This window comes from Anolis carolinensis, chromosome 1 (assembly GCF_035594765.1).
Source record: "Anolis carolinensis isolate JA03-04 chromosome 1, rAnoCar3.1.pri, whole genome shotgun sequence".
Classification (NCBI taxonomy): Eukaryota; Metazoa; Chordata; class Lepidosauria; order Squamata; family Dactyloidae; genus Anolis; species Anolis carolinensis.
This window is the reverse complement of record NC_085841.1, coordinates 274,819,552-274,844,300: the sequence shown is the minus strand read 5'-3', so window position 1 is coordinate 274,844,300 and position 24,749 is coordinate 274,819,552. Positions and strand designations below refer to the sequence as shown.

At 38.7% G+C, this 24,749-nt stretch overlaps 1 protein-coding gene across 14 annotated transcripts in view; it reads left to right on the top strand.

Moving 5' to 3' along the window:
- sbf2 (SET binding factor 2) overlaps window positions 1–24,749 on the top strand; it is a 339,926-nt gene that overhangs the window by 134,644 nt on the left and 180,533 nt on the right. For all 14 annotated transcript variants that reach the window (XM_016993005.2, XM_062978926.1, XM_008106923.3 and 11 more), the window contains exon 3: window positions 4,980–5,117. In XM_016993005.2, the coding sequence (XP_016848494.2) occupies window positions 4,980–5,117 (138 nt within the window). The remainder of the gene's footprint in view (window positions 1–4,979; window positions 5,118–24,749) is intronic.

Below are 24,749 nucleotides of genomic sequence, written 5' to 3'. Positions count from 1 at the left end.
ATGGTCTTGATTTGCTAGGTTTGTTTGCTGTAGGTGGCAGCACTGTGATATGCAATACTGCAGTTCCATAGAACCCTTTACATGGAAACCTATGTGAAGCTAATAAAAGTATGACTAGTATGTCCAGTTAGAATGCAGTGATAGACCATAGTTTTAAGAATCATGATGCCAAATAAGTATGATTTGGAGTTGTTGGATTTTTAAAAGAAGTATGTTTTGATTTGAAAATTATCTTACTTTTAGTGCTATATTACATCTGATGATAAATATAATGCTTTATAACTTGGTTTTGTCTTTTAATATGCCAATACATCAGTTTATGTTACCTGCCTACCGAACAGTTGGCACAGTATTTCCTTTGGCCCAGTTTTTTTTCTGTAAGTTTTTATTATGCATTAAAATAAAAATTTCCACACAAAGAAAAAAAGAAAACAGAGAAGGGGAAGAGAGAGCTCTGATTAGTAGATTATAACTATATAAATGTCTACTATGTCACCAAGGAAGGGGTTTGAGGGAGAAGAGAAACCTTATATTTGCTATAATATAATAGCTTCAATATAATATCTTCAACTCAAGTACTATTATGCACAGCGTCTAAAGTTTGGAAGTTCCAAATCTCCCATATGAAAGAAAACAATACACATTTTTCGTCCGACATCAAAACTGGTAGTCATGTCTTCCGATACTATCCAATGTTCTTCCTGTCTTCTTTTCCATGTATTTTATCTAATAGTAAATATTTCCTTACAGATCTAAAAATTCAATTCCATTTATTAGTAAATTAATATTGTGTAGGTGAGAATTCACTATATTACATTGATACCTTTTCTTCTTTTTTAAACACTACATAAACAATTTGTGTGTGTGTATCAATATATATCTATATATATAAAAGAGTGATGGCATCACGGCAATTCACAAAACAACAAAAGTACAGGCCCCCCAACCTCAAAATTTGACAACACAACCCATCATCCATGCCTCAAGGTTGATACAACAAAAAGAAAAGAAAAATAAAGTCCTAATTAGAGGGAGAGCAATAATTGTTTTTTATCCAATTGCTGTCAGTTTAGAGGGCTAATCTCTGCCCACTTGGTCGCCTAGCAACCAGCCTGTCAGCAAAGGGACAGCCAGGGTTCAGTTAGGAGACAGGCAGATTTAGGCCTAATTTAGGCTTCTTCCACAGATTATCTAATTTGCACTGGATTATATGGCAGTGTAGACTCAAGGCCCTTCTACACAGCTATATTACCCATTTAGAATCTTATATTATCTGCTTTGCACTGGATTATCCTGACTCTACACTGCCATGTAATCCACTTCAGTGTGCATTTTATACAGCTGTGAAGAAGGAGCCTCATATAATCCACTTTTAAACAGATAATATAAGATTATCAATATACAGTAGACTCTCACTTATCCAACATAAACAGGCCGGCAGGATAAGTGAATATGTTGGATAAAAAGAAGGGATTAAGGAAAAGCTGATTAAACAAATTAAGAACCAAAACATCATATTATACAACAAATTTGACAGAAAAAGTAGTTCCATGCGCAGTAATGCTATGTAGTAATTACAGTAGAGTCTCACTTATCCAACACTCGCTTATCCAACGATCTGGATTATCCAACGCATTTTTGTAGTCAATGCTTTCATTGATATTTTGGTGCTAAATTCATAAATACAGTAATTACTACATAGCATTACTGTGTATTGAACTACTTTTTCTGCCAAATTTGTTGTCTAACATGATGTTTTGTGCTTAATTTGTAAAATCATAACTTAATTTGATGTTTAATAGGGTTATCCTTAATCCCTCCTTATTATCCAACATATTCGCTTATCCAACGTTCTGCCGGCCCGTTTATGTTGGATAAGTGAGACTCTACTGTACTGTATTTACAAATTTACCACCAAAATATCACAATGAATTTAAAACACTGACTACAAAAACATTGATTATGAAAAGGCAGACTGCGTTGGATAATCCAGAACATTGTATAAGCGAATCTTGGATAAGTGAGATTCTACTTTAATATGAAATAATTACTGGGATAGAATAATGCAGAACAATATAATCTCTAAAACCAGGACAGTAAATAAACAGGGGAATTCCACACAGGAAACAATCAGGGCCTGCTAACACCTCCCAACAAAGTATTCCCATCATCAAAGTCTGGCAAATCCTCTGTTTTCTCAGGGCCACAGACAGTAGAAGCACATAAAATATCGCAAACAACACCACTCTGAAAACAAGGGAATTCCAGACAGGAAACAATCAGGGCCAGCTAACACCTCCCAACAAAAAATTCACTCAGGGAGGAAACAGCCAGGCTTTAAAGCCGCAAGGCCATTACATCCTAATCATTTTGCCTAATTGCAGCATTCATACTTGCCTCCAACAGACAAAAAAACCAATCAGAAATATTGTATATTCACAACCTTTAGGAAACAATATCCCCTGATGGCGCAGCGTGTTAAAGTTCTGAGCTGCTGAACTTCTGGACCGAAAGGCCGCAGGTTTGAATTGGGGGAGCGGAGAGAGCCCCCACTGTTAGCCCCAGCTTCTGCCAACCCAGAAGTTCAAAAACATGCAAATGTGAGTGCATCAATAGGTACTGCTCCTGCGGGAGGGTAACGCCGTTCCATGCAGTCATCCCACATGACCTTGGAGGAGTCTATGGACAATGCCGGCTCTTCGACTTAGAAATGGAGATGAGCACCAATCCCCAGAGTCAGACATGACTGAGCTTAATGTCAGCGAAACCTTTACCCTTTACCTTAACTACCACCAATTCCTCAATACTTTATCTCCCATACCACCAGACTTCGCCACAGCAACGCGTGACCGGGCACAGCTAGTGTAGTTATAAAATATCTAAATAACAGGCTTGCAACCATTTGTATTCTAATTAAAGAGCACTGATAGGTACCCTTTGGCCCAGTTTTTATTGTCCATGGAAACGTAGTCATACAGACAAATCTGAAATAGGTTACTATGAATATCCCTCATTATAATTCTTATTGGGAAGTGTCACCACAGTTAATAAGAGTTACTATTTATAATGAGCCAGTCTTTACATATTGTGTGACTTCGTAAGGTGACTGGTCACTTAGAGAATGAAATAAATACCAAATGCTCTTTACTACAGTTAGTTAAATCGAAAAAGATACATGTTTAAGTTTGAATCACAGTAGCTTTATGTAATTTTCCATGTTGGAAAAATGTTTGCCTTTACTTAGAATTGGCCCCTTATAGATATTACAATGTTTCAATTCTGTCTGCTTCATCATATTTTTGTTTTCCTCAACTCTGGATTAAGATATATTCCAGAAAGATACTTGATGTATTCTGAACAAGAGAATCTCCTAAGGATTTAAAGAGGAAATAAGCTTTTGCTATTTTTTAAAAAAAGAAAAAGCTCATTAAAGCAGTGATTAAAATACCTTTTGGCTTAACAAAGTTAATGTTACAAATTCACTGTACCACCACTTCTTGGGACTTGTTCTGAATGACCAAATTAGATCATGTTACGCAAGTGTCACGTTACCTAGATTAGTCTGCAAACTATGCTGAATAATCTCTGAATTTGAGTACAGTTGTACCTTTGAACATATAACAGAATTATAATTATGATAGATAATATTTGGATGCAATAATAAGCTCATTACAAAATAAGGTACATTATTTTTGCATATATGTTAGTGACATAGAAATATTTATAAGAATCAGAACATAATGTTTCTATTCTATTACAAAAATGGAAGTAGAATCACTAATATTTCTCCCATGTTGCATCGTATATTTTCTTCTGTTTTAAATCCTGATATTTTATATTTTTGAAAATTTGGACTACAGAAATGCTTGTTTTGAAATGGCAAAGTATTGTATTTTCATTGTTGACTCTGAATTCTTGAAAAAGAGAAATTCATCAGCTCTCAGAATGCATATAGAGAGTAAGAGGGGGGGGGGGGGGGGGAGGCAGAGAGAACTGTACCCCTGAATCATAGTACTCTGGTTCAACTGGAACTGATGTCTCTTCTGGTCCAGATAACAGCCTAAATCTAGCTTAATTCCAATTTTTTTGGAGTGGGTTGTGTGAGTAATTGGGACGAAGCAATTTAAAGTGCTATATTTTGTAGCAGTTTGGATGAATGTTTACTCTTTCACATTTTGGCTGATCAGGGTATAGAGACTCATTAGGGTCTGGAGGCCACAAAAAGAGGCTCAGGAGCCACATGCAGCCCATGTGGCACATTTTTCCCATTCTTACTGAAACACTGTAGACTTGAAAGGCTTCTCCCTTGACATTGTTGATATGCCATTTTCTTGGGAAGGAGAGAGCACCCACACAGAAAACTGTGGCTGTTACCAGGTTGCCAGAACTTAGTGATGATTTATGTTTAAGTGATTATGTATGATATTACTATAGCGGTCTGTACTGTAACCAAACAAAAAATGAAATAGCTGTTGAATGGTTTCAAAGTTGGAGTTTGAATTCAAGATCTGCTAAGTAGTTGCATAGGAAAATTTCAATATTGTCTTCTATAACCCTTGTATAAGCCCCCGGTGGCGCAACAGATTAAACTGCTGAGCTGCTGAACTTGCTGACTGAAAGGTCGGTGGTTTGAATCCAAGGAGCAGGGTGAGCTCCCGCTGTTAGCCCCAGTTTATGCCAATCTAGCAGTTCGAAAACATGCAAATATGAGTAGATTAATAGGTACCGCTCCAGCGGAACGGTAACAGCACTCCATGCAGTCATGCCACATGATCTTGGAGGCGTCTAAGGACAATGCCAGCTCTTCGGCTTAGAAATTGAGATGAGCACCAACCCCCAGAGTCAGGCACGACTAGACTTAATGTCAGGGGAAAACGTTTACCCTTACTAAGCCTGGTATAATAGTTTTACAGTTGAGTTATTTTTGTTCTCTGATGTGGCCTTTTGTTAAACTGTACATGTGCTTTCTTTCTCCATAGTTTTGTCAGCCTGGAGGATGGCATCTGTCAAAAGAGAGGAAGCAGCCTACCTTCTTTGTTGTGGTTTTGACCGATATAAATTCTGAACGACACTACTGCTCTTGCCTGACTTTCTATGAAGCAGAAATCAATTTACAGGTACATGTAATTTTTTTAAAGGAAAAACAAGGAAATAGTGGAGTACTTTAAAAGTATTTATTAACCTTGTTGGTCTTGTGGCTTGTTTGTAAAATTACCATTATATACTCATGTATAGGTCTACAGTGTTCCCTCACTTATTGCAGGGGTTAGGTTCCAGGACCACCCGCAATAAGTGAAAATCTGTAAAGTAGGGATGTTATATTTATTTTAATATTTATACATTATTTTAGTAGTTATACACTATTTTAAGTCTTTATCAATCAATCGTATGTTGATAAATCGCCTCCTTCTCCTCCCGTTGCCACTTGGGCTTTTTTTCTCTCCCTTCGGCTTCTCCTTCCTCCCTTCCTTAGACTGTAAATTGTAATTTTTTATGATTTATAATAGTCTTTTAGAGTTTATTGAAAATTGTGGGAACACTGTAAGGTCTAACGTTTTTAGTCATAAAGGTGACCCAAAAAACCTGGATTGACTTATCCATGGATTGGTGTAAATACTGTACCTTAACTCTTCTCAAAAAGGAATTCTTCCTTTCTCTGAGTAGAGTGGGGGGAAATGAGAGCTAACTCCATCCCAGGAGAACCTGAAAAATGCTCTAATCCCCTCTACTCTCTTCACCAAGGCACTGCTTCTGAACTTTTTGAATGCCTGGGTGGAGAAATGGTGGTGGAAACAAGCAAGGGTTGCTGGCTTCATTTCCTTTAAAGCTTTACTATGGTGATTAGCTTTTATATTATGTTTGTATTTTTTCAAAGTCAGTCAAAATGGTATTTAAGTTTTGCATTATTTCTGGTTATTATAAAATATTAGTTCTATATTTATATTTTGATTGAAAAATACTACTCCCTCTACTGGATACCTGTGTCTTTAAAATTAATATGTAATGTAAAGTATATTGTATTACAATATATTATACAAACAATTGTAACACTGTATTCAGTTTAAACTTAAAGGCATTTATAAAGAAAAACATATTGTGAAGGTTTTCATGTTATTAATCTGTGCATACTTGCATAATTATAGGATGCACTTTCCATCTGGTTATTTGCTTAACCATTTTTGGATTTAAAATGTATTTTTAAAAACTCAACATTTACCAACTAAACTAATGACATTTTTTCTTACTGTAGCTCATGATCATGCATAGAAATATCATTATTATGCATTTATATTTATATCAATAAATGTGCCCCTTAAAATAGAAAAGCTAGATTAGATTTTGGTTGTAACCTGCTTGGCAATTTTCCTTTAAAATGTTTTTTTACTAATACTTGTTTCATTAGAATAAGTTCAGAAATAGTTGTTGAAATAACGCACCACAGATGGAATTTCAAATAATTTATCTATAACATAGTATTTGGAATCTTTACAGGGATAATCCAGAGATCCAGATAATTCATTTTTTTAAAAAAAAATAGTGATTGAAATTATTTTCTTCCAACATTACCTTTTTACTTAGCTTGATTAGGATTCAGCTCATTTTCCTTATAATTCTATGCATGATCATGAGCTATAGTAAGAAAAAATGTCATTAGTTTAGTTAGTAAATTATAGAATGATCTAAGATGATACTGCATTTCAGATAATATACTGTACTCATTTAAAAAAAAATTAATTAAAAAAAATTGCTTAAAAGCCCCTGTACATCAAGGCAGCATAAATACTGTGTTTCCCTGAAAATAAGACAGTGTCTTATATTAATTTTTGCTCCCAAAAATTCAGGGGATGTCTTATTTTTCCATGAAGAAGAATTCATATTTATTGTTGAACAAAAAATAAACATTTTTATATACCGTACAGTACTTGTCATCACAAACCAGATAACTAGACAAACTGTGAATCCTATTAAGAATTTCTTGTTACAACCATTATTTCCATGTACAACTATCTATGGAACGTAGATTGTTTACCAATCCTGCATGCTCTGGTGTTTTGTTTGGCAGACATGCTTCCAAACAAAAACTTTGCTAGGTCTTACTTTCAGGGGAGGCCTTATATTTAGCAATTCAGCAAAACTTCTTTTAGATCTTATTTTAAGGGGATGTCTTATTTTCGGGGAAACAGGGTAACAGAACGAAACTGATAGATCAACTGATGATGTTTGGCACCATCAAAAGGCTGGGAACAGCTTATGAAAAAGAAAAGAAAATAGTGATGAGCAAAGTCACATGGTCTGTTTTAGTATATTGCGACTGTTAATCAGTTTGATACCTCCATCTGGATCAGTACTACAAGATGTAATGTGTCTTGACATTTGAACATTAACATAATTAATATAGCCTTTATTTCATTTCATCTCACTGTGTTTTCATAGCCTTGCATTTTTACACACCTTCCAATTCAGGATGACTTTTAGTGCATCTAGTCAAACAGATTCTAGAAATGATTATCTTGCCAAAAGATTCAGATACTATACTATGTTCTGGGTGATGTTTCTCATGTACAAAGTAAGCTTTCAGTGTGTTGGCTAAACATTTAAAATAGATTCTGGTGTAAAAATAGTCTAGCAGTAGAGTTATTTATTTATCATGCCAGAAGCAAATTGAGAATACAGTTATAATATATTAAAAATGTAAACAAAGTTAAAAACTTGGCATTATGCTAAATTTCCTTTGACCAATAGCTGGCCACTTCAAGTGCTTCTGGTGTCGCTGTAAGCCTCTGGTCCTCCATTGTGCATTTGGCAGGTCTCAAACCGCATTGTAATAAGTGGTCTGTGGTTTGCTGTTCTCCACACTTGCATGCCGTGGACTCCACTTTGTAGCCCCATTTCTTAAAATTGGCTCTGCATCTTGTGGTATCAGAGTGCAGTCTGTTCAGCACCTTTCAAATCACCCAGTCTTCTGTGTGCCCAGGAGACCACTGATTGAGGTTCCAGGTCCATCCTCATCAAACGGTTAAGAAATGTTTCCATCTTGTCGTTTGCCCCAAAGCACTTTATAGCTATATTACTGCACTTTAGTTCAAATTTCCCCTCCACACCATCCCCCTCCATCAACCTGGTGGTTCATTTCATTTTATTTTGTTTTTACTTATTTTATGCTTTTAATGAGTTTTTAGGATTAATGTAATGTATTGTTTTTATAATGTCAATTTTACTGTATTTTATTTATTGTAATATGTCTTAACTGTTGTACTTATTTTGTTAGCCACCCCAAGTCCCTGTTGGGAGATGGTGGCGGGATAGAAAAATAAAGTTACTTACTTACTTACAGGTTTTAACCTGCCACTTTTGGACTCTTGCTTGCTGAGGTGTTCCTGCGAGAATTTCTGTAGATCTTAGGAAGCTGTTTCTTGATTTAAGTCATTTGCTTGCTGGCTGATATCCAAACAGAGGATGAGCTGAAGATGTCAATGCCTTGATCCTTTCATTGCTGGCTGCCACTTCCCGGCAGATATCAGGTGGTGCAATACTGGCTAAACAGTATAATTTCTCCACTGGTGTTGGGTGTTGACATCCTGTGATAATGCGGCATGCTCATTAAGAGCCACATCCACTGTTTTAACATGGTGAGATGGGCATGCTTATTCAGCAGCAAAGTAGCAAAGCGCAAGAGGAGATATCTTCACTGTATCTGGTTGTGATCCCCAGGTTGTGACAGTCAGTTTTCGCATGATATTATTTCTAGTGCCCACTTTTTGCTTGATAATCAAACAGTGCTTCTTGTAAGTCAGAGCACGGTCCAGAATGACTCTCAGGTATTTTGGTGTGCCTCAATGCTCCAGTGGGATTCCTTCCCAGGTAATCTTCAGAGCTTGAGATGCTTGTCTGTTCTTAAGATGAAAAGAACATGTATGCACTTTAGATGGATTAGGAATCAAACGGTTTTCCCTGTAATAGGCAGTAAGAGCACCTAAAGGAGAGCTTCTGTTCAACCATTTCAAAGCTCCCTGCTTGAGCGGTGATGGCATGATTGTCAGCATAGATGAAACTCTTCTGGCAGTGGCTCATAATTTGTGTAACTGTTAAACATTGATGGAGCAAGCACGCTCTACTGAGACAGTCCGTTCTTCTGTTTTTGCCATCTACTTCTTTGACTCAACCAAAAAGCTCCTGTTTTGTAGCAGATTTCCTATGAAGCAGGTGGATAAGATGAGATAACAGTAGAAAATATGTCTTAAAGCAAATGCTTTTAAATAAATGACTATAAGAATGCTGAATAGGCAATACTCTTTTGGTGGCTCTGATAGTCTGATAAGGGAGGTAGTGTTCAGGATCCTCAGAGCAGATTGACCAGCCTGTATGTATATATGACACAATATGTAATGTGTTGACCTTGTTTGTTCTTTATTGGTGTGGATTCCAAAAGTAACTAAAATGAGTTCGACTGTTTCTGTGATCTGGACTATGTGTGTGTGTGTGTGTAAATGTGTTTTCAAGTTATCTATCAACTTATGGCAACCCATACATTTCTTAGGGTTTTCTGAGGAAGTGAAGACTCAGAGATGGTTTTGCCAGCTCCTTCCTCTGAAATATTGTCTTTAGCACCTGGTGTTCATTCATGGTTTGCATTCCAAGTACTAACCAGAGGTGACCCTATTTAAGTCCCAAGATCAGAAAGGATTTGGTGCCTTAGGGGCTGAAAATTATTCTGAGTGTAGCTCACATGATAAACAGCTTTATATCAGTTGCCCAAAGGGATTGATCCAGTTCCAGACATTGCCTTGCCAAATTTAAGTTTATCAAATATTATTTGCCATTGAAATAGAGCCACAAGATCAATACATGTTAGACCAATAAAGCATTTTCAGGATACCTTTGAAATACCCTCCTTGCTTTTTTCATCATATAATCTTTTTTTCCTCTTGTTAACAATTCTGTTAAGAAATGTATTTGCGTTTTATGTCATTGTTTTGGTATTTTATTAGTGGTTTAAAGAAGTATAGTAAAACATGTACATTAAACTTACTTTGAGAACAACATTTTCTCAGGCTGAATTTATGTATACTATAAGCTATCAATGTTAGCAAAAACTCAGTGAATATATTGTACAAAATTGTTTAATTGGAATTTGATTACAGTTGATTAAAATCTTTTTGATTTATGTCTGTTTTTCTGCACATTTAGTTGTTTGCTTTGGCTTGCTTATTCTCTACACAAGGTCAAACTGTTCTAGAACATTTTTCTACTGCATTGGGATGAAATATTTGACAGCAAAACATGGACACGTCTTTATTATCTTTTTCTCTCCTAACACATTCATCTTAAATGCATTTTGTTTTACATAATAGGTATTCAGAATTTAAATACTAAAATTGTTAGGATCTTATTTCAATCCTTTGTTTGCTTCCATTTGTTTTTCCAGTCACTGAATGACCTAGATATCTTAAATATTTTTATAAGTAGCTCATTAATTTAAAATCTTTGTTTGCATTTCCTTGACATGCGAAGGCCATGTTTGATTTAGTGTGAACTTGACTACTAAGGGCTTATTCACATACTTCAAGTGCATTATAGCTAAGGAAACATGATACTTTTTGAGCTATGTGCATGTGATTAATTAAAATACAGCCCCTTCTTCATCTCTTACACAGTGCTATGACACACATACTGTTCACAATCGTTTTTGTTCACTGACTATATTCCTAATTGAAATCTTCCCCTGTTTTTAGAAATTGTTTCCTCTTTTTTGAAGTGGCTGATATTCTGCAGTTTTCCTTAGATTTATGTATACTGTACTGAGGTCTACTTCTGAGACAGGATTAGCTCAAGACATTTTGCTGCCCAAGAGAGAGCAGCAAATAGCATGCTTCCATTATAGTCAAAGGTTAGTTTTATTTATTTATTTATCATGTCAGAAGTGGACCGAGGATACAAGTTGTAATGTATTTGAAAAAATAAACAAAGTTTTAAAAACTTAGCTTTCTACTAAATGTCCTTTGACCAGTAGCTGGCCACTTGGAGTGCCTCTGGTGTTGCTGTAAGAAGGTCCTCCATTGTACATTTAGCAGGGCTCCGACTGCATGTAATAAGTGGTCTGTGGTTTGGTCTTCTCCACACTCGCATGTCAGTGGACTCCATTTCGTAAGGCTGGCTCTGCATCTTGTGGTGCCAGCCTTCCAAGTCACCCAGTCTTCTGTGCCCGGGAGGGATTCTCTCATCAGGCGTCAGCCACTGATTGAGATTCGAGTTTTAGCCTGCCACTTTTGGACTCTCGCTTGCTGAGGTGTTCCTGCGAGAATCTCTGTAGATTTTAGAAAACTATTTTTTAATTTAAGACATTGGCGTGCTGGCTGATACCCAAACGGGGTGGACCGGAGATGTCAATATCTTGGTCCTTTCATTGCTAGCTATTACTTCCCAGCTGATGTCAGGTGGTGCAATGCCGGCTAAACAGTCTAAACAGTATAATTTCTCCAGTGGTATGGGGCGTAGACATCTTGTGATAATGTGGCATGTCTCATTAAGAGCCACATCCCCTGTTTTAACGTGGTGAGATATATTCCACACTGGGCATGCTTATTCAACAGCAAAGTAGCAAAGTGCAAGGGCAGATGTCTTCACTGTGTCTGGTTGGGATCCCCAGTTTGTGCCAATCAGCTTTCATACAATGTTATTTCCAGCACCCACTTTCTGCTTGATAGTCAAACAATGTTTCTTGTAAGTCAGGGCATGGTCCAGGGTAACTCCCAAGTATTTTTGATGTGCTGCAATGCGCCAGTGGGATTCCTTCCCAGGTAATCCTCAGAGCTCGAGGTTTCTAAAATCTGCAAACCGACTATAGAAGATTTCTAAAGTCGATTTGCCATCTGAGAGAGAGGATTCTGCCAGATGCTTCTCCCCTTACAGTGAAAATGTAATATTAACAAATTAAATAATTTTAAAAAGTGCTATCTTTCATGTTACCTGATGCAGCTGATCTTGGTCAGAAAGTTTTGTTGATGTCAAAAAATAATATTCAACTATATTATTAATGGGAATAATTCATGGGATGGATTTCAGTGAACAAAATTTCAAGATTATTTAGTGTTACACAAAGTTTCCTTTTCTCATTTCCAAATAAAGGACAACAAAAAAGATAGGTCCATGAATATGACATAACTTTCTAGTGTAAATGGTCGACTTAATGCCAGCATAACTAATTTAGCAGATCAGCTCCACTTGATAGGAAATTGCTTATCAACCTTGAACTGACTTGTATTAGCAAAATATATTGTAGAATTTGGTGTATTTTTAAAAAATGCATTCTGATGTTAAATTACATTAGATATCTTCTTCCTCCTCCCCCCCCCCTCCAAAAAAAGCAGGAATGGGAAGCTATAGTAAGAGATTTTTTTGAAAGTTCATAAGTAGGATATGATCAAAGTCATAGGCTGGGAAGTATAATGGTCATCCTGTGTCACTGATTATGATTTCCAATTCTAAACATCTGATATTCAAAGGCTTCATTTCATTCTGACTAATAAGCAGAGACAAACTAACTTGCACTTCAGTTATCTCACACGTGTTTAAAATCATCAAAATTACTGGCCATCATCAGATATTATGTCCGGTTTCAGATACTTTTTGACTTGTACATTCATTCCTTGATATCCACAACACCAAATGGTAATTTTTAATTGCAAAACCACAATTGTGGGTGCAGCCCCAAAGGTCGCCCTTTAACATAAACCCTTTTCAAACGTGGTTTTCCTTTCACTGCCCTGCAAGGATTTCAGAACCAGGGCTTCAGTAAGAACCCGTCTCATTCATTATTGCCATCGAGAGTATAAATGAGGAAGCAGCCATAATGTCAGAATGTTGTATTGCTGACTGTTTACTACTTTTGAGCAGACAACAGGAATGTAGAGGAAGACCAACTAGTTGCTGGTGCCTATTGAATTAATTGTGGTATTTTCTCTGTGGCATAGAGAAAGGAAACTAGCAAGCCAGCAAACATGGATGGAATTTGCTCTTCTTACTCATCAGCTTTATTTATTCACTCACCATGCACCTCTAGGCCAAAGGAGAAGCATGCTGGTGATGAGGAAGAGCAGCACATTTAAGAGTCTCCAATGAGGACTTTCCTGGGACGTGTTTTGACAGACATCCAGAGTTACTGACCCCTGCTGCAAGCTCTGATTTATGTGTTCAAGCACTTGAGTATATAGAAATAGAAATAAGGTTTCTTAATTACCATTGCTGGTTTTGGTAATACAGCTCATATAATCAAACGGTGAGGAAATGTCTATTTTTAAGGTTTCACCTTTCATAGGTTACATTCTTGTCCATGCCCATATCTTGAATGCAAGGGCATCCTTCCAGGCTTTATTGCTCATTAATGTTTTACATTCTGAAGGTTCCAATATCACTTTCAGTTACTGGCAGAGTACTGACTAGAGAGCACATAAATTGCTGCTATAACTTTTCCAAGTACTTTAGTATTATTAAAAGAAGAAACATTTATTTTAATATAATAAAATCTGTTTTAGGAAATGGATTTCCTTTGTTTTTATTTTACAAAGTATAAAAGATTCATGCACCTGACCAGAACTGCAGGTATATAATAAAAGATTAATTACAGGCTATTAGCCTGCAGTATGTTTATCTGTGTCCAATATTTGCATCATTCAACACATTACAGAAAAAAATGTTCATTGTTTGTTAATTAGATATTAAAACAGTATCACTATATCTACCAGTAACAGCCTTTTAACACTGTAAAATCAAAGTGTTCCCAAGTAATGTATTATTTTTAACTTGTGCTATCAGAACTACTCCAGAATAATGCATGTGTTTCATTACTGAAAGAGTTGAGCATTTTTGTCTGACACAGAATCTACACAATCAGTTCAAGGTTGAAGAAGCATAGTTGTGTGTTTGTTACCATTTTACATGCAGATGGGCATGAGATTGTCTTGCACATGACATGTGTCTGAGATGGACATGAACATAAGATATAGGGTATACATTTGCTTCCCACTTAGTTGCACAGCGTTGCCATTCAGGGCTGGATTTCATAATAAGCATGTAATTCTACCTGCAGAGATTTCCATTTTGCATTTCCAGTGTAGGATCTTGGCCATTATCTCATCGGTCGTTACAGCTGTTATGAAATTTTCATGATGATCCCCTATTCCAAGATTTGTATTCTTAAGATTTACTTATTATTTTAAGCAAGCTTTAAAATTGTTAGATTAGGATTATGAAACTCCCTTAGTTTTCAAATTATTTTTTGAGAACACTAGCTGTTTGATATTAATTAAACATTTCTCTTCTCAGTTAATATTATTTTCAGAATGCATATTTTTAGAATCTAGAAGTAATAGCCTTTTACTAAAAGAACCACAGTACTTTTGCTCAAAATAGTACTATTGATTACATTTATTGTTGGTATTCTCTATATTGGTCTTCCCAAATGCACATAGCCAACATAGAGTCTTTTATATATATATATGATGTTTCAGCTTGTTAACAAACAGTATGATAGAGGTGATCTACCAGTCTGAAATGTCATAGGGAAGGGTTAACAGTTCCCTATGATGGTGTTTGTTTTGCTGCTCTGTGACCCTGTTCAGAAAATGTCATCACACTTTCTGTCCCTGTGATAATTAAATTTTGAAAAAGTTGTCTTTTGTAGAAACAAGGATTTGGTGATAAAGATTAAGAGGAAACACCTTTTCCCCATGATAACTACAAATAGATGATGGCTGGCAGAACGTTGGATAAGTGAAAATGTTGGATAATAAGGAGGGATTAAGGAAAATCCTATTAAATGTCAAATTACGTTATGATTTTACAAATTAAACACCAAAACATCATGTTTTACAAGTCTGCCACTTGTTTGGGAGCATGGCTGCACATGTGTTGTTGTTAGGCATGTTGGTCCACTGTAGATATAATTGGTATCTTCCTATAGCAGCTGCTTGCTAAACATTGCCAGTAAATGGAAAGATCAAACAATGTCTTTGTCAAAATTTGTGGTTTAAAACCTGATAGTCCTAATAGCTCTGGATATTGATTTACATATCCAGAGCTACTCAAGGAATGGGAAACCAGAAAGTGTTTAGGAATATGAAGTTCTTTTTTAGGACTTCTGTTTTATCTTAGTCATAAAAATGTTTGGCATATCTTTGTGAATTTGTGTATAAATTTATAAAGAAGCTGTGATTCCTGGTATCATAGAATCTTTGAATAATTTAATAATGCCATTGTGGTTCCTGGATTCATAGTGTCATTAGATCTCAAACTGGAAATGAAACCCCTTAGGTTGCTGCTTCCTATAGATTGATTTTTTATTTGAGATTATGACAGTCTGGACATGAAGTGTTATTTCCTCCAACTTCTATTGAAACATGATGCTATGAAGAATTTACCACAGATGTTAAGAAATCAACTGCCCAGGAGGGAGAATGCACACTAACTGGAAGCTTGGAGAATTGTTTACAGTTAATTGTGTCATTTGTATTTATTAAACAATGTTAAGAATGTTTCAAATGAAAAGACATGTGTCATTCTTTGATTTTTATTGTGATTAGTATAAATGTGCTGCAATGATGTTTCCTTTAATAACCATATATGGGTGAATAATTTGTTCTAAAAATGCTGAGTAATAATATCATATTCATTTAATCATCAATGTTCTACAGCAGAACTTTAAAAACATTTCATGTTGATGATACACTTTTAGACATGATCATTTCACAACATAGTAATTCAGTTTTATTAGCAAACCAGAGGTTAAACCAACTCTTATAAGGAGATGTGGACACATACATAAATTGCAATAATAAAATATATGGGGACACAACATATTTCATGAAGAACTTTAATTTATATTTGTAACATATTATTTATTGCTTATTTTACATAGACTCAGAGGTTTCTTGTTACATTAGTGCGACACACAGTAGTGTGTTGCAAGACAAAGTTTTGAAAGCTCTACAGTCTTCCTTCCTTGACTGTATGACTTTCAGATATAGACTACAACACCCGTAGTGCTGAATATGGGAGTGGTAATTCAAGAGCTATGATAGTCAGCGTGTTGTGAACATTGGGCTGTGACTCTAAAGGCCAGGGCTCAAATCCCCTTTTGAAATACATTGGGTGATCCCAGCCAAATTTCATTCTCTCAGGGTCAAAGGAAGGCAAAGACAAACTTTGACTGACAAAACTTGCCAAGAAAACTCCACAATAGTTTTGCCTTATGGTTGCTATAATTCAGAAATAACTTAAAGACACACTGCAAGAAAAGTCCAACAGTTGTGGAAGACACTAAGCTGAGGAAGTCTGCTTTAATTTAACTTTCAAGGATTCTTTGTGGCTATTTTCTTTGTGGCAAAAAAGCTTGTTTTGACTCCTGTCACTCTACCTGGTTCAAATTTTTGATATGTATGTATAAAGACAGATAACACAGGCATGGGATGCAATGTGTTAAATTACAGTGTCTTATTATAGCATGCTTTCTGTATGAATTACACAGTTTCTATAGTTAGATTTTATGATAATTATAAAAATCTCAAATTACAAGAGAACAATAATTCTTTACAGTTGTTTACATACATAGGAAACATTATTAACAAGTGTTGGCCTTTTATTTAAGAATAAGAAAGTAATTTCATTTCCAAGAACAATTTATAATTTTAGCCATTCATATACCATACTGATGCAATATTTGCCAAATTGCTTGTGCTTCTGTTTGGTAATTTGTTCCTTTATTCAAATTTGAAACTTTTTTTTCCGGTGCACATTTAAACATAACACTGTGTATGTTTTCCAGAACACATATATACTATAGGAGCAAGTAAGACCTTTAATTTTTAGTAGACTCATTAAATAAATGGAAATTACACACATTTTATCTTACCTAATTTCTGTTTAATCAGTGAGTGTACTTAAATTGGGCCTGACAATTGGATTTAGGTCATAATTTAACCAGGTGCTTAACTAAGTGACTTCCCCTGGCCCTAAAAAGCTGATGGTAATACTATACAATCATGTTCTCATCATTAGACAAATGGCCCTCCTCCCCATGCATTGGATGCCCTGTAAAGTAAATTGGGGTCAATAACTGTTTTGTCTTTATTCTGACATTATGTCTGGAATCAAACTGTTTTACAAGGCACCAGCTGCATGGGGAGAAGTGCTATTCTGTTGACAATAAGTTTCTGTCAGATCTATGGGTGGAGCTTGTGCCAGGAAAAGTTTCTTATAAAGCACTTACCTAGATAAAAACTGATAAGGGATTCTAACCTTCTTTTCCAGTAGCATCTCTGCACCACTGGCTTACACATTTGTCACCATAGAATCATAGAATAGTAGAGTTGGAAGAGACCTCATGGACCATCCAGTCCAACCCCCTGCTAAGAAGCAGGAAATCGCATTCAAAGCACCCCCGACAGATGGCCATCCAGCCTCTGCTTAAAAGCCTCCAAAGAAGGAGCCTCCACCTCGGCCCGGGGGAGAGAGTTCCACTGTCGAACAGCTCTCACAGTGAGGAAGTTCTTCCTGATGTTCAGGTGGAATCTCCTTTCCTGTAGTTTGAAGCCATTGTTCCGCGTCCTAGTCTGCAGGGCAGCAGAAAACAAGCTTGCTCCCTCCTCCCTATGACTTCCCCTCACATATTTGTACATGGCTATCATGTCTCCTCTCAGCCTTCTCTTCTGCAGGCTAAACATGCCCAGCTCTTTAAGCCGCTCCTCATAGGGCTTGTTCTCCAGACCCTTAATCATTTTATTCGCCCTCCTCTAGACGCTTTCCAGCTTGTCAACGTCTCCCTTCAACTGCGGTGCCCATAAAGGTGTGCTAATGATTATTTAGATTGCTTGAATTTTGGAGAAAAGTGAGTCTTCTTGACACTACCATGGAGAGAGTGGGAGTGTTGACTGGATTGATTAAAAAACATGTTGGGTTTTTTTTTGTGTGCCTCCAATTCATTTCCACACTAAGGTAATGGGATGTTTTTTGGAAGATTTTTTCACTGTGAGGTGCCCATAGCCTTCCTTTGAAGCTGAGAGAGATTGACTTGCCCAAGTGGGAATTCAAATCCTGATTCTAGTCCAGCACTCAAATCACTGCACTACCCTGGCTGAAAAAACATGGCAATAATGCATATAAAGTATGGAGATTTATATTACAATTGAGGACTGTTGCTTTCTGGCAAATATGTTCAGATGTAGTTCATGTTTTCACATGTGAGTCCAGAAAATGTTTTTGATAGCGAAAGAGTTTTAGATCTATTTACTGTTCTACTAAGACTTGTCACATCTATAGATGTTCTTTGAAAAAACATGGAGAATTGTCTAGAATGTGGAACATCAGTGTGTTGTTCTTCTAGACGAATTTGATTTACATTGAAATGGTATAGTTTCCTACTTCATTTGGAATAAATTATTTAATCAAATAGAAAGTGAAAATATGCCAATCACTTCTATAGCTCATGGGGCAGCCATATATTAAAGACATCTCGAAGGGCTAGGGAAAAAAATCTCCAGTGCCATCTACTGGTGTTTTGCTGAAAGAACAAAAATACAGTCCAACACAATCTCATTCCTTGCTGCTCTCAAAATTCACATTTTATTCAGTGCATCAGACAGTTGACAAAGAAATGTAATTGTTGGTGTGTTTGGTTGGGTTTGTTTATATGCTGCCTTTCTCCTGTAGGGTCCAAGCAACTCACCAAAAAGAATAGTAAGGTTCTCTTTCTCTATACAGATAATGGCTCATCATCATCATCATCATCATTATCATCATCATCACCATTAACTAAAAATAATGATGTGCTGTGTTTCTCTTTTAATATAATATGCAGCAATGACTAATAATTCCTTGTAATGGTGTAGATATTTTCCTCAATGATGAAGTGACTTAGCAAAACAGTGATACTGAGAATGACTGAGTGAAAGGATGTCAACAATGCAACAAACAATTGTTGCATCAGATGTTGCTATTTATTTTTTTTCTTAAATGAAAGTGATATAAAACTAACATTTTCCTCCTTTTAATAAAGGCTTTGAACGGCTAATTCTTCTTGTCAAAATGTAGTGTACTCAGGCTTTTGTAATGGATTTTGTTATTAGAAGATTCACTTCAGGCATATTAAATCTCTATCTTGTGCACTGATTTCAAAATGTCAATTCTTCCAAACACCTCAGTGGTCCCCAAAGGAAATAATTTATCCTGCCTGAGAAAATAATCTTCATAATAATAACTGACAGTAGCACAATACACTATACAAGGTGAAAAAGATGCAGTCACACTCCCATAAGCTTTCTTTCAGAATTCCGTAGAGAAAATAAAAACACAGTGGTTCAGTAGGATCTGAAACATACAGGAAAGGGTTAGGTGATTGGTACAAAAGTCATAGTTTTTAATCCTGCCCTGTGAGAGGAGAACCACTTAATCTTTTGGCACCACCCCAGAGGAGTTCAGGATTGTGGCGGACTTCATAATCTCAGGAGTGAAGCAGTTTGGATTTTTTTTTTTAAAAAAAGACAACATTAATTTACCACCAAGATTAAAAAAAACAGACATTTGTGAATGAGTCCTGTCAGATCTAAGTTGGTTGTGCCTCCTGCTGCTAACTGTCCCTGAGGGGAATTGGGCAGATGGGTGGGGTAGTGAACAATTCAGTGTGATCTCCTAGCTGGCAGACAAGTTCTTGGCATGTTTCAGCAACCTGTGTTGCCAAGTGATTCAGCAAGATGAGCAATAATCTACATTTCCCTTATCAGGCACCTGTGGCTTTATAAGGCTTCTTTTCTCCTTTGGCAACTGCCAGTATACAAGCATGAGAGTTCTGAGTCCACCTGTGAGGGGAGCCAGCGTGTTCACTAATACTACCCATTCCTCCAGTGCCATTTTTACAAAGGTCATAGTCTTCGCTAGACAAGCAGGGCTGAGACAGCCACTGATTACTCAAAAATTGGCTTGATCGGAGGCCTGAATTGACATGATCAACCATATTGTGGTTATACCCATTTGAAGTGTTTTCATCTCAATTTAGACACCATAAGCCCACAAAGGCAAGGTGGGAGATGACCTTTTCCTGTTCCTTGCATCCATAATTGAGGGCATGTAACAGTTCAGTCCCTCATGCCCTCTATTATGGATGCAAGGAACAGGAAAAGTTAGCACTCCAGAAAAAGACATTCTAATTCTCTGTTTGCAGCCTGTGATGGCTCTCATGTAGAAAGGAAAATATGCCAACAATTCTAGGACCTCCTACCAAGGCTTAACTGATATTCAGACTGTTGTGGAAGAAGAAGTGGGTTCATTTAACATGAGAATTTTTTATCATTCCAAGCTGGAGGGGGAAAGAGAAAAGGTGGATTAAATCAGAATTTTATTCAGTGATGCTTGATAAAGTATTACAAGTTTTGAAATCTGGTCTTGTCACGACCCAGGCTGCAGAGCACCAATAACCATACACAGAGGCCAGAATCTATCTAATATCTTTATTAAGGAAATATGTAAAGTCAATAAAAGTAAATGTAGAATATAGTTCAGAAGATGACCTTTCAGGAAAGGTCAAATATAGTCCAGGGAAACAATGTCCAATATGAAATAGTAAGGTCCAAAGTTGTAATCCAATAACCGAAACACTCACTTTGCCAAGCAAAGTGAGGGGAGATGACAAGGTCCTTTAATCCATGAACTTAAGCAAGGCTAGGAAGTAAACTTGATTCTTGGTACACAAAGCTTGATTCAAGGCAACAAGGAACGTGGAGCAAGGACAGGATCCGTGGTAAATTCGTGGCGAGGTCCAAAAACAAGGCAAGGTCCTGGGAAACAAGGCAGGGCTGGAAACAGGAACAAGAACTCGACCGCGGGAGTAGCGTAGTCCACACACAACCTACTCCCGTAGCTGACGAATTGACTCCGCAAGACTCCTTCGTGGGCAAAACACCTAAGTAGGGTCTCGGTTTCCCGCCAAGAGCAGATTCTCTGGGGAACCAGAAGCGAAAGCCATTCTCTGGGTCCAGATGCATGACTCCCTAAAGTTTCTCATGGGAAGCAGGCTAATCAACCATTTGTTTGGCCGCGATTCTCAGGCTTCTGCGATTAGCCTGTTGAGCTCCTCTCTGTTGTTGACAATAATCACGGCGAGAAAAAGGGGGAGATTTTGGCTCAGGGCTTGTTTGGCAAACTTCTGGAAGGCAAATCTCCTGCAGGTGCAAGGGTTCCAGTTCTGGCTGAGAAAGTTCCAATTCTGACTGAAACGGAGGAAAACCTAAATTTTCCTCCTCATCTGTCACAACAGTGTTAGGGACGGAACTACATGGCCCATGAGACATCACACTATCCCCCTCCTCAAGCCCCCTCTCAAAAATGGGCTCTCTCCCCGAGGTGCGGGGCCGCGGCTTGGCGGGGTAGGACTGATGGAAGCGGCGGGTTAAGTCGGGGGCATGGACTGTGGAAGCGTCTTCCCAAGAGCGTTCTTCGGGGCCAAAACCCACCCAGTCAATGAGATACTGAAGGCGGCGGCGATGAAAGCGAGAATCCAAAATGTCCTGAACCTTGAATTCCTCCTCCCCATCCACTAAAACAGGAGTGGGGGCCGGCCGGTCTGCATCAGGGCACACACCATCCGCCGGAAGGAGCAGGGAGCGATGAAACACTGGATGAATGCGCATAGAGCGCGGAAGTTGGAGTTTGAAAGTCACGGGGTTTAGTTGCGCCACCACTGGATAGGGACCAATGAAACGAGCATCTAGCTTCCGGCAGGGACGGTGGGAGGGCAAGAAGCGAGTGGACAGGAAAACCCGGTCTCCTACCTTGATTTCGGGGCCCGGCTGGCGATGACTGTCAGCGTGGCATTTATAGTCCTCCTTGGCTTGATCCAGTTGCTGGAGCAAAAGTTGTTGCACCGCTGTGAGTTCTTGCAGCCAGTCCTCTGCTGCGGGGACTTCTGAGGTTTCAATGACAGAGGGAAAGAAACGTGGATGGAAACCGTAGTTTGCAAAGAACGGGGTTTCTTTAGTTGAAGCCTGGACACCATTGTTGTAGGCAAACTCCGACAGCGGCAACAGGGAAGCCCAATTGTCCTGCTGATAGTTTACATAACAGTGAAGGTACTGTTCCAAAGTGGCATTGGTGCGCTCAGTTTGCCCATCCGTTTGGGGATGGTGAGCCGAAGATAAACGAGAGTCTATGCCCAATAGTTTTTGTAGTGCTTTCCAGAAACGAGAGGTGAATTGGGACCCACGGTCAGTGACCAAACTCTTGGGCAATCCATGTAATCTGAAAACATGTTGAAGGAATAGATCTGCAGTCTCTTTGGCCGTGGGGAGGCCATCGCAGGGAATGAAATGGGCCAATTTGGTAAAAAGGTCCACCACCACTAGGATCGTGGTGAATCCAAGGGAAGGTGGTAGGTCAGTGATAAAATCCGCAGAAATTATCTCCCATGGACGGGATGGAGTAGGAAGGGGATGCAGTAGCCCTGAGGGCTTCTCCCTTCTTGTCTTGGAACGCTGGCATACTGGGCAGGTATTGACATATTTTTCCACATCCTTGCGGATCTTGGGCCACCAGAAATCTCTTAGGATCAAATGCATGGTTTTAAATAGTCCGAAATGCCCTGCTGGCTTGCAGTCATGACATAGACGAAGTGCCTTTTCTCTGCCCGGTCCTGGAGGGATGTAGACGTGGTTTCTATAGCAAAGTAGCCCATCCTTAAGCGCGAAGGGAAAATGTAGTCCTTGGCGAAGTTGATCTTGAGCCCAGGCATCCGCCTGTTGACTGGCCCTGATTTCCTGAGCACCAAGGGGCCCTGGAGTAGAGGAAGTAAATTCAATTGGAGTGGATTTGGTATTCCCCACTGTGAGTGTGGCAAAGTTCTCGGGCTGCAGCAATTGGGATTCAAAGGACTCTTTGCGCCCTGCAGCATATTCTGGTTTCCTTGATAGAGCATCTGCTTGCTTGGTCTGAGCTGGGGTTACATAATGGATCTGGAAGTCAAAACGTTCAAAGAATAGAGCCCAGCGTTGTTGTCTCTGATTTAATTTGCGGGCAGTTCTTAGATGTTCTAGATTCCGATGATCAGTATGGACCTCAATGGGAAATTTGGCCCCTTCTAACCAATGTCTCCAAGTTTCAAAGGCTGCCTTTATGGCCAAAAGTTCTTTTTCCCAAATAGTATAATTTCTCTCTGGGGCGGTTAGTTGACGGGAGTAAAAAGCACAAGGGTGAAGATGATCTCCCACTGGTTGCAAAAGTACAGCCCCAATTGCCACATCGGAGGCGTCAGCCTGTACAACAAAAGGGGTTTGAGAATCCGGGTGCTGAAGGATTGGCTGGGACGTGAATAATTTCTTTAGTTGCTGGAACCCTTTCTCTGCTTGCTCCGTCCAGCGGAAAGGCTGTTTCCCACGGATGCAGCTGGTGATTGGATCAGACCAGCGGGCAAAGTCTGGAATGAACTTACGGTAATAGTTCGCGAATCCCAAGAAACGCTGCACCTCTTTCTTGTTGGTTGGCGCCCGCCATTCCAATACTGCTGAAACCTTTGCCGGGTCCATGGAGAGCCCTTGTGGCGAGACACGGTATCCCAGAAAATCTACCTCTTGTAGATCAAAAGCGCATTTTTCCAGCTTGGCATAAAGTCCATGATCCCGCAATCGTTGTAACACCATTCTGACGTGGTTCTCATGTTCTGATTGTGATCTAGAAAACACCAAAAAATCGTCCAGGTAGATGATCAAGAACCGATCTAGATAGTCCTGAAAGATATCATTGACAAAATGCTGGAACGTTGCGGGAGCTCCACATAAACCGAAATTCATGACCAGGGACTCGAATAATCCGAATTTAGTCTGGAAGGCGGTCTTCCATTCGTCCCCTTCCCTAATGCGAACTAGATTATAAGCCCCTCGAAGATCCAGCTTGGTGTAAACCTTGGCCCCTCGGAGCCGGTCTAATAGGTCCGAGATCAAAGGCAGGGGATAGCGGTTCCGCTTAGTGATATTGTTCAATGCCCTATAGTCTACCACCAAGCGTAGGTCCCCTGACTTCTTTTTCACAAACATCACTGGAGAAGCGGCTGGGGATTGAGAGGGTCTGATGAACCCCTTGCGGAGGTTTGACTCTATGAACTCCCTGAGAGCTTCTTGCTCTGGTTCAGTCAAGGAGTAGAGGTGTCCTCGCGGAATCGGGGCCCCCTCCACCAAGTCAATGGCACAGTCATAGGGTCTATGCGGGGGTAGTCTCTCAGCTTCTTTCTCATTGAAAACATCCCAAAAGTCTGAGTATTTCTTGGGCAAGGTGATAATGGATTCAGCGTCTGTAGCGTGGCAAACCTTGGCTACAAGACAATGGTTTTGGCAATATTTGGATGCAAATTGCAGTTCTCTGTTGGTCCAAGAGATGCTGGGGTCGTGGAGCGTCAGCCATGGAATTCCCAAAATCACAGGGAAGTGGGGAACCTCGGTAACAAAGAAGGAAATCTCTTCCATGTGCTCCCTTATCCACATTCTGGTGGGTTCAGACCATTGGCTTACTGGACCTGTCTTGAGGGGGCGGCCATCTATGGCTTGCACCACACGGGCGTTCTTGAAATCGTGATATTGTAGTCCCAGAGAGTCGGCATACTCTCTATCAATGAAATTGTTTGTGGCTCCAGAGTCTATCATGGCATGGATCATGACGGGTCCTTTCTTGGCTGACCACAAGGTGACCACTAGGAGAAATAGGACCCCGGTTGGCGGCTC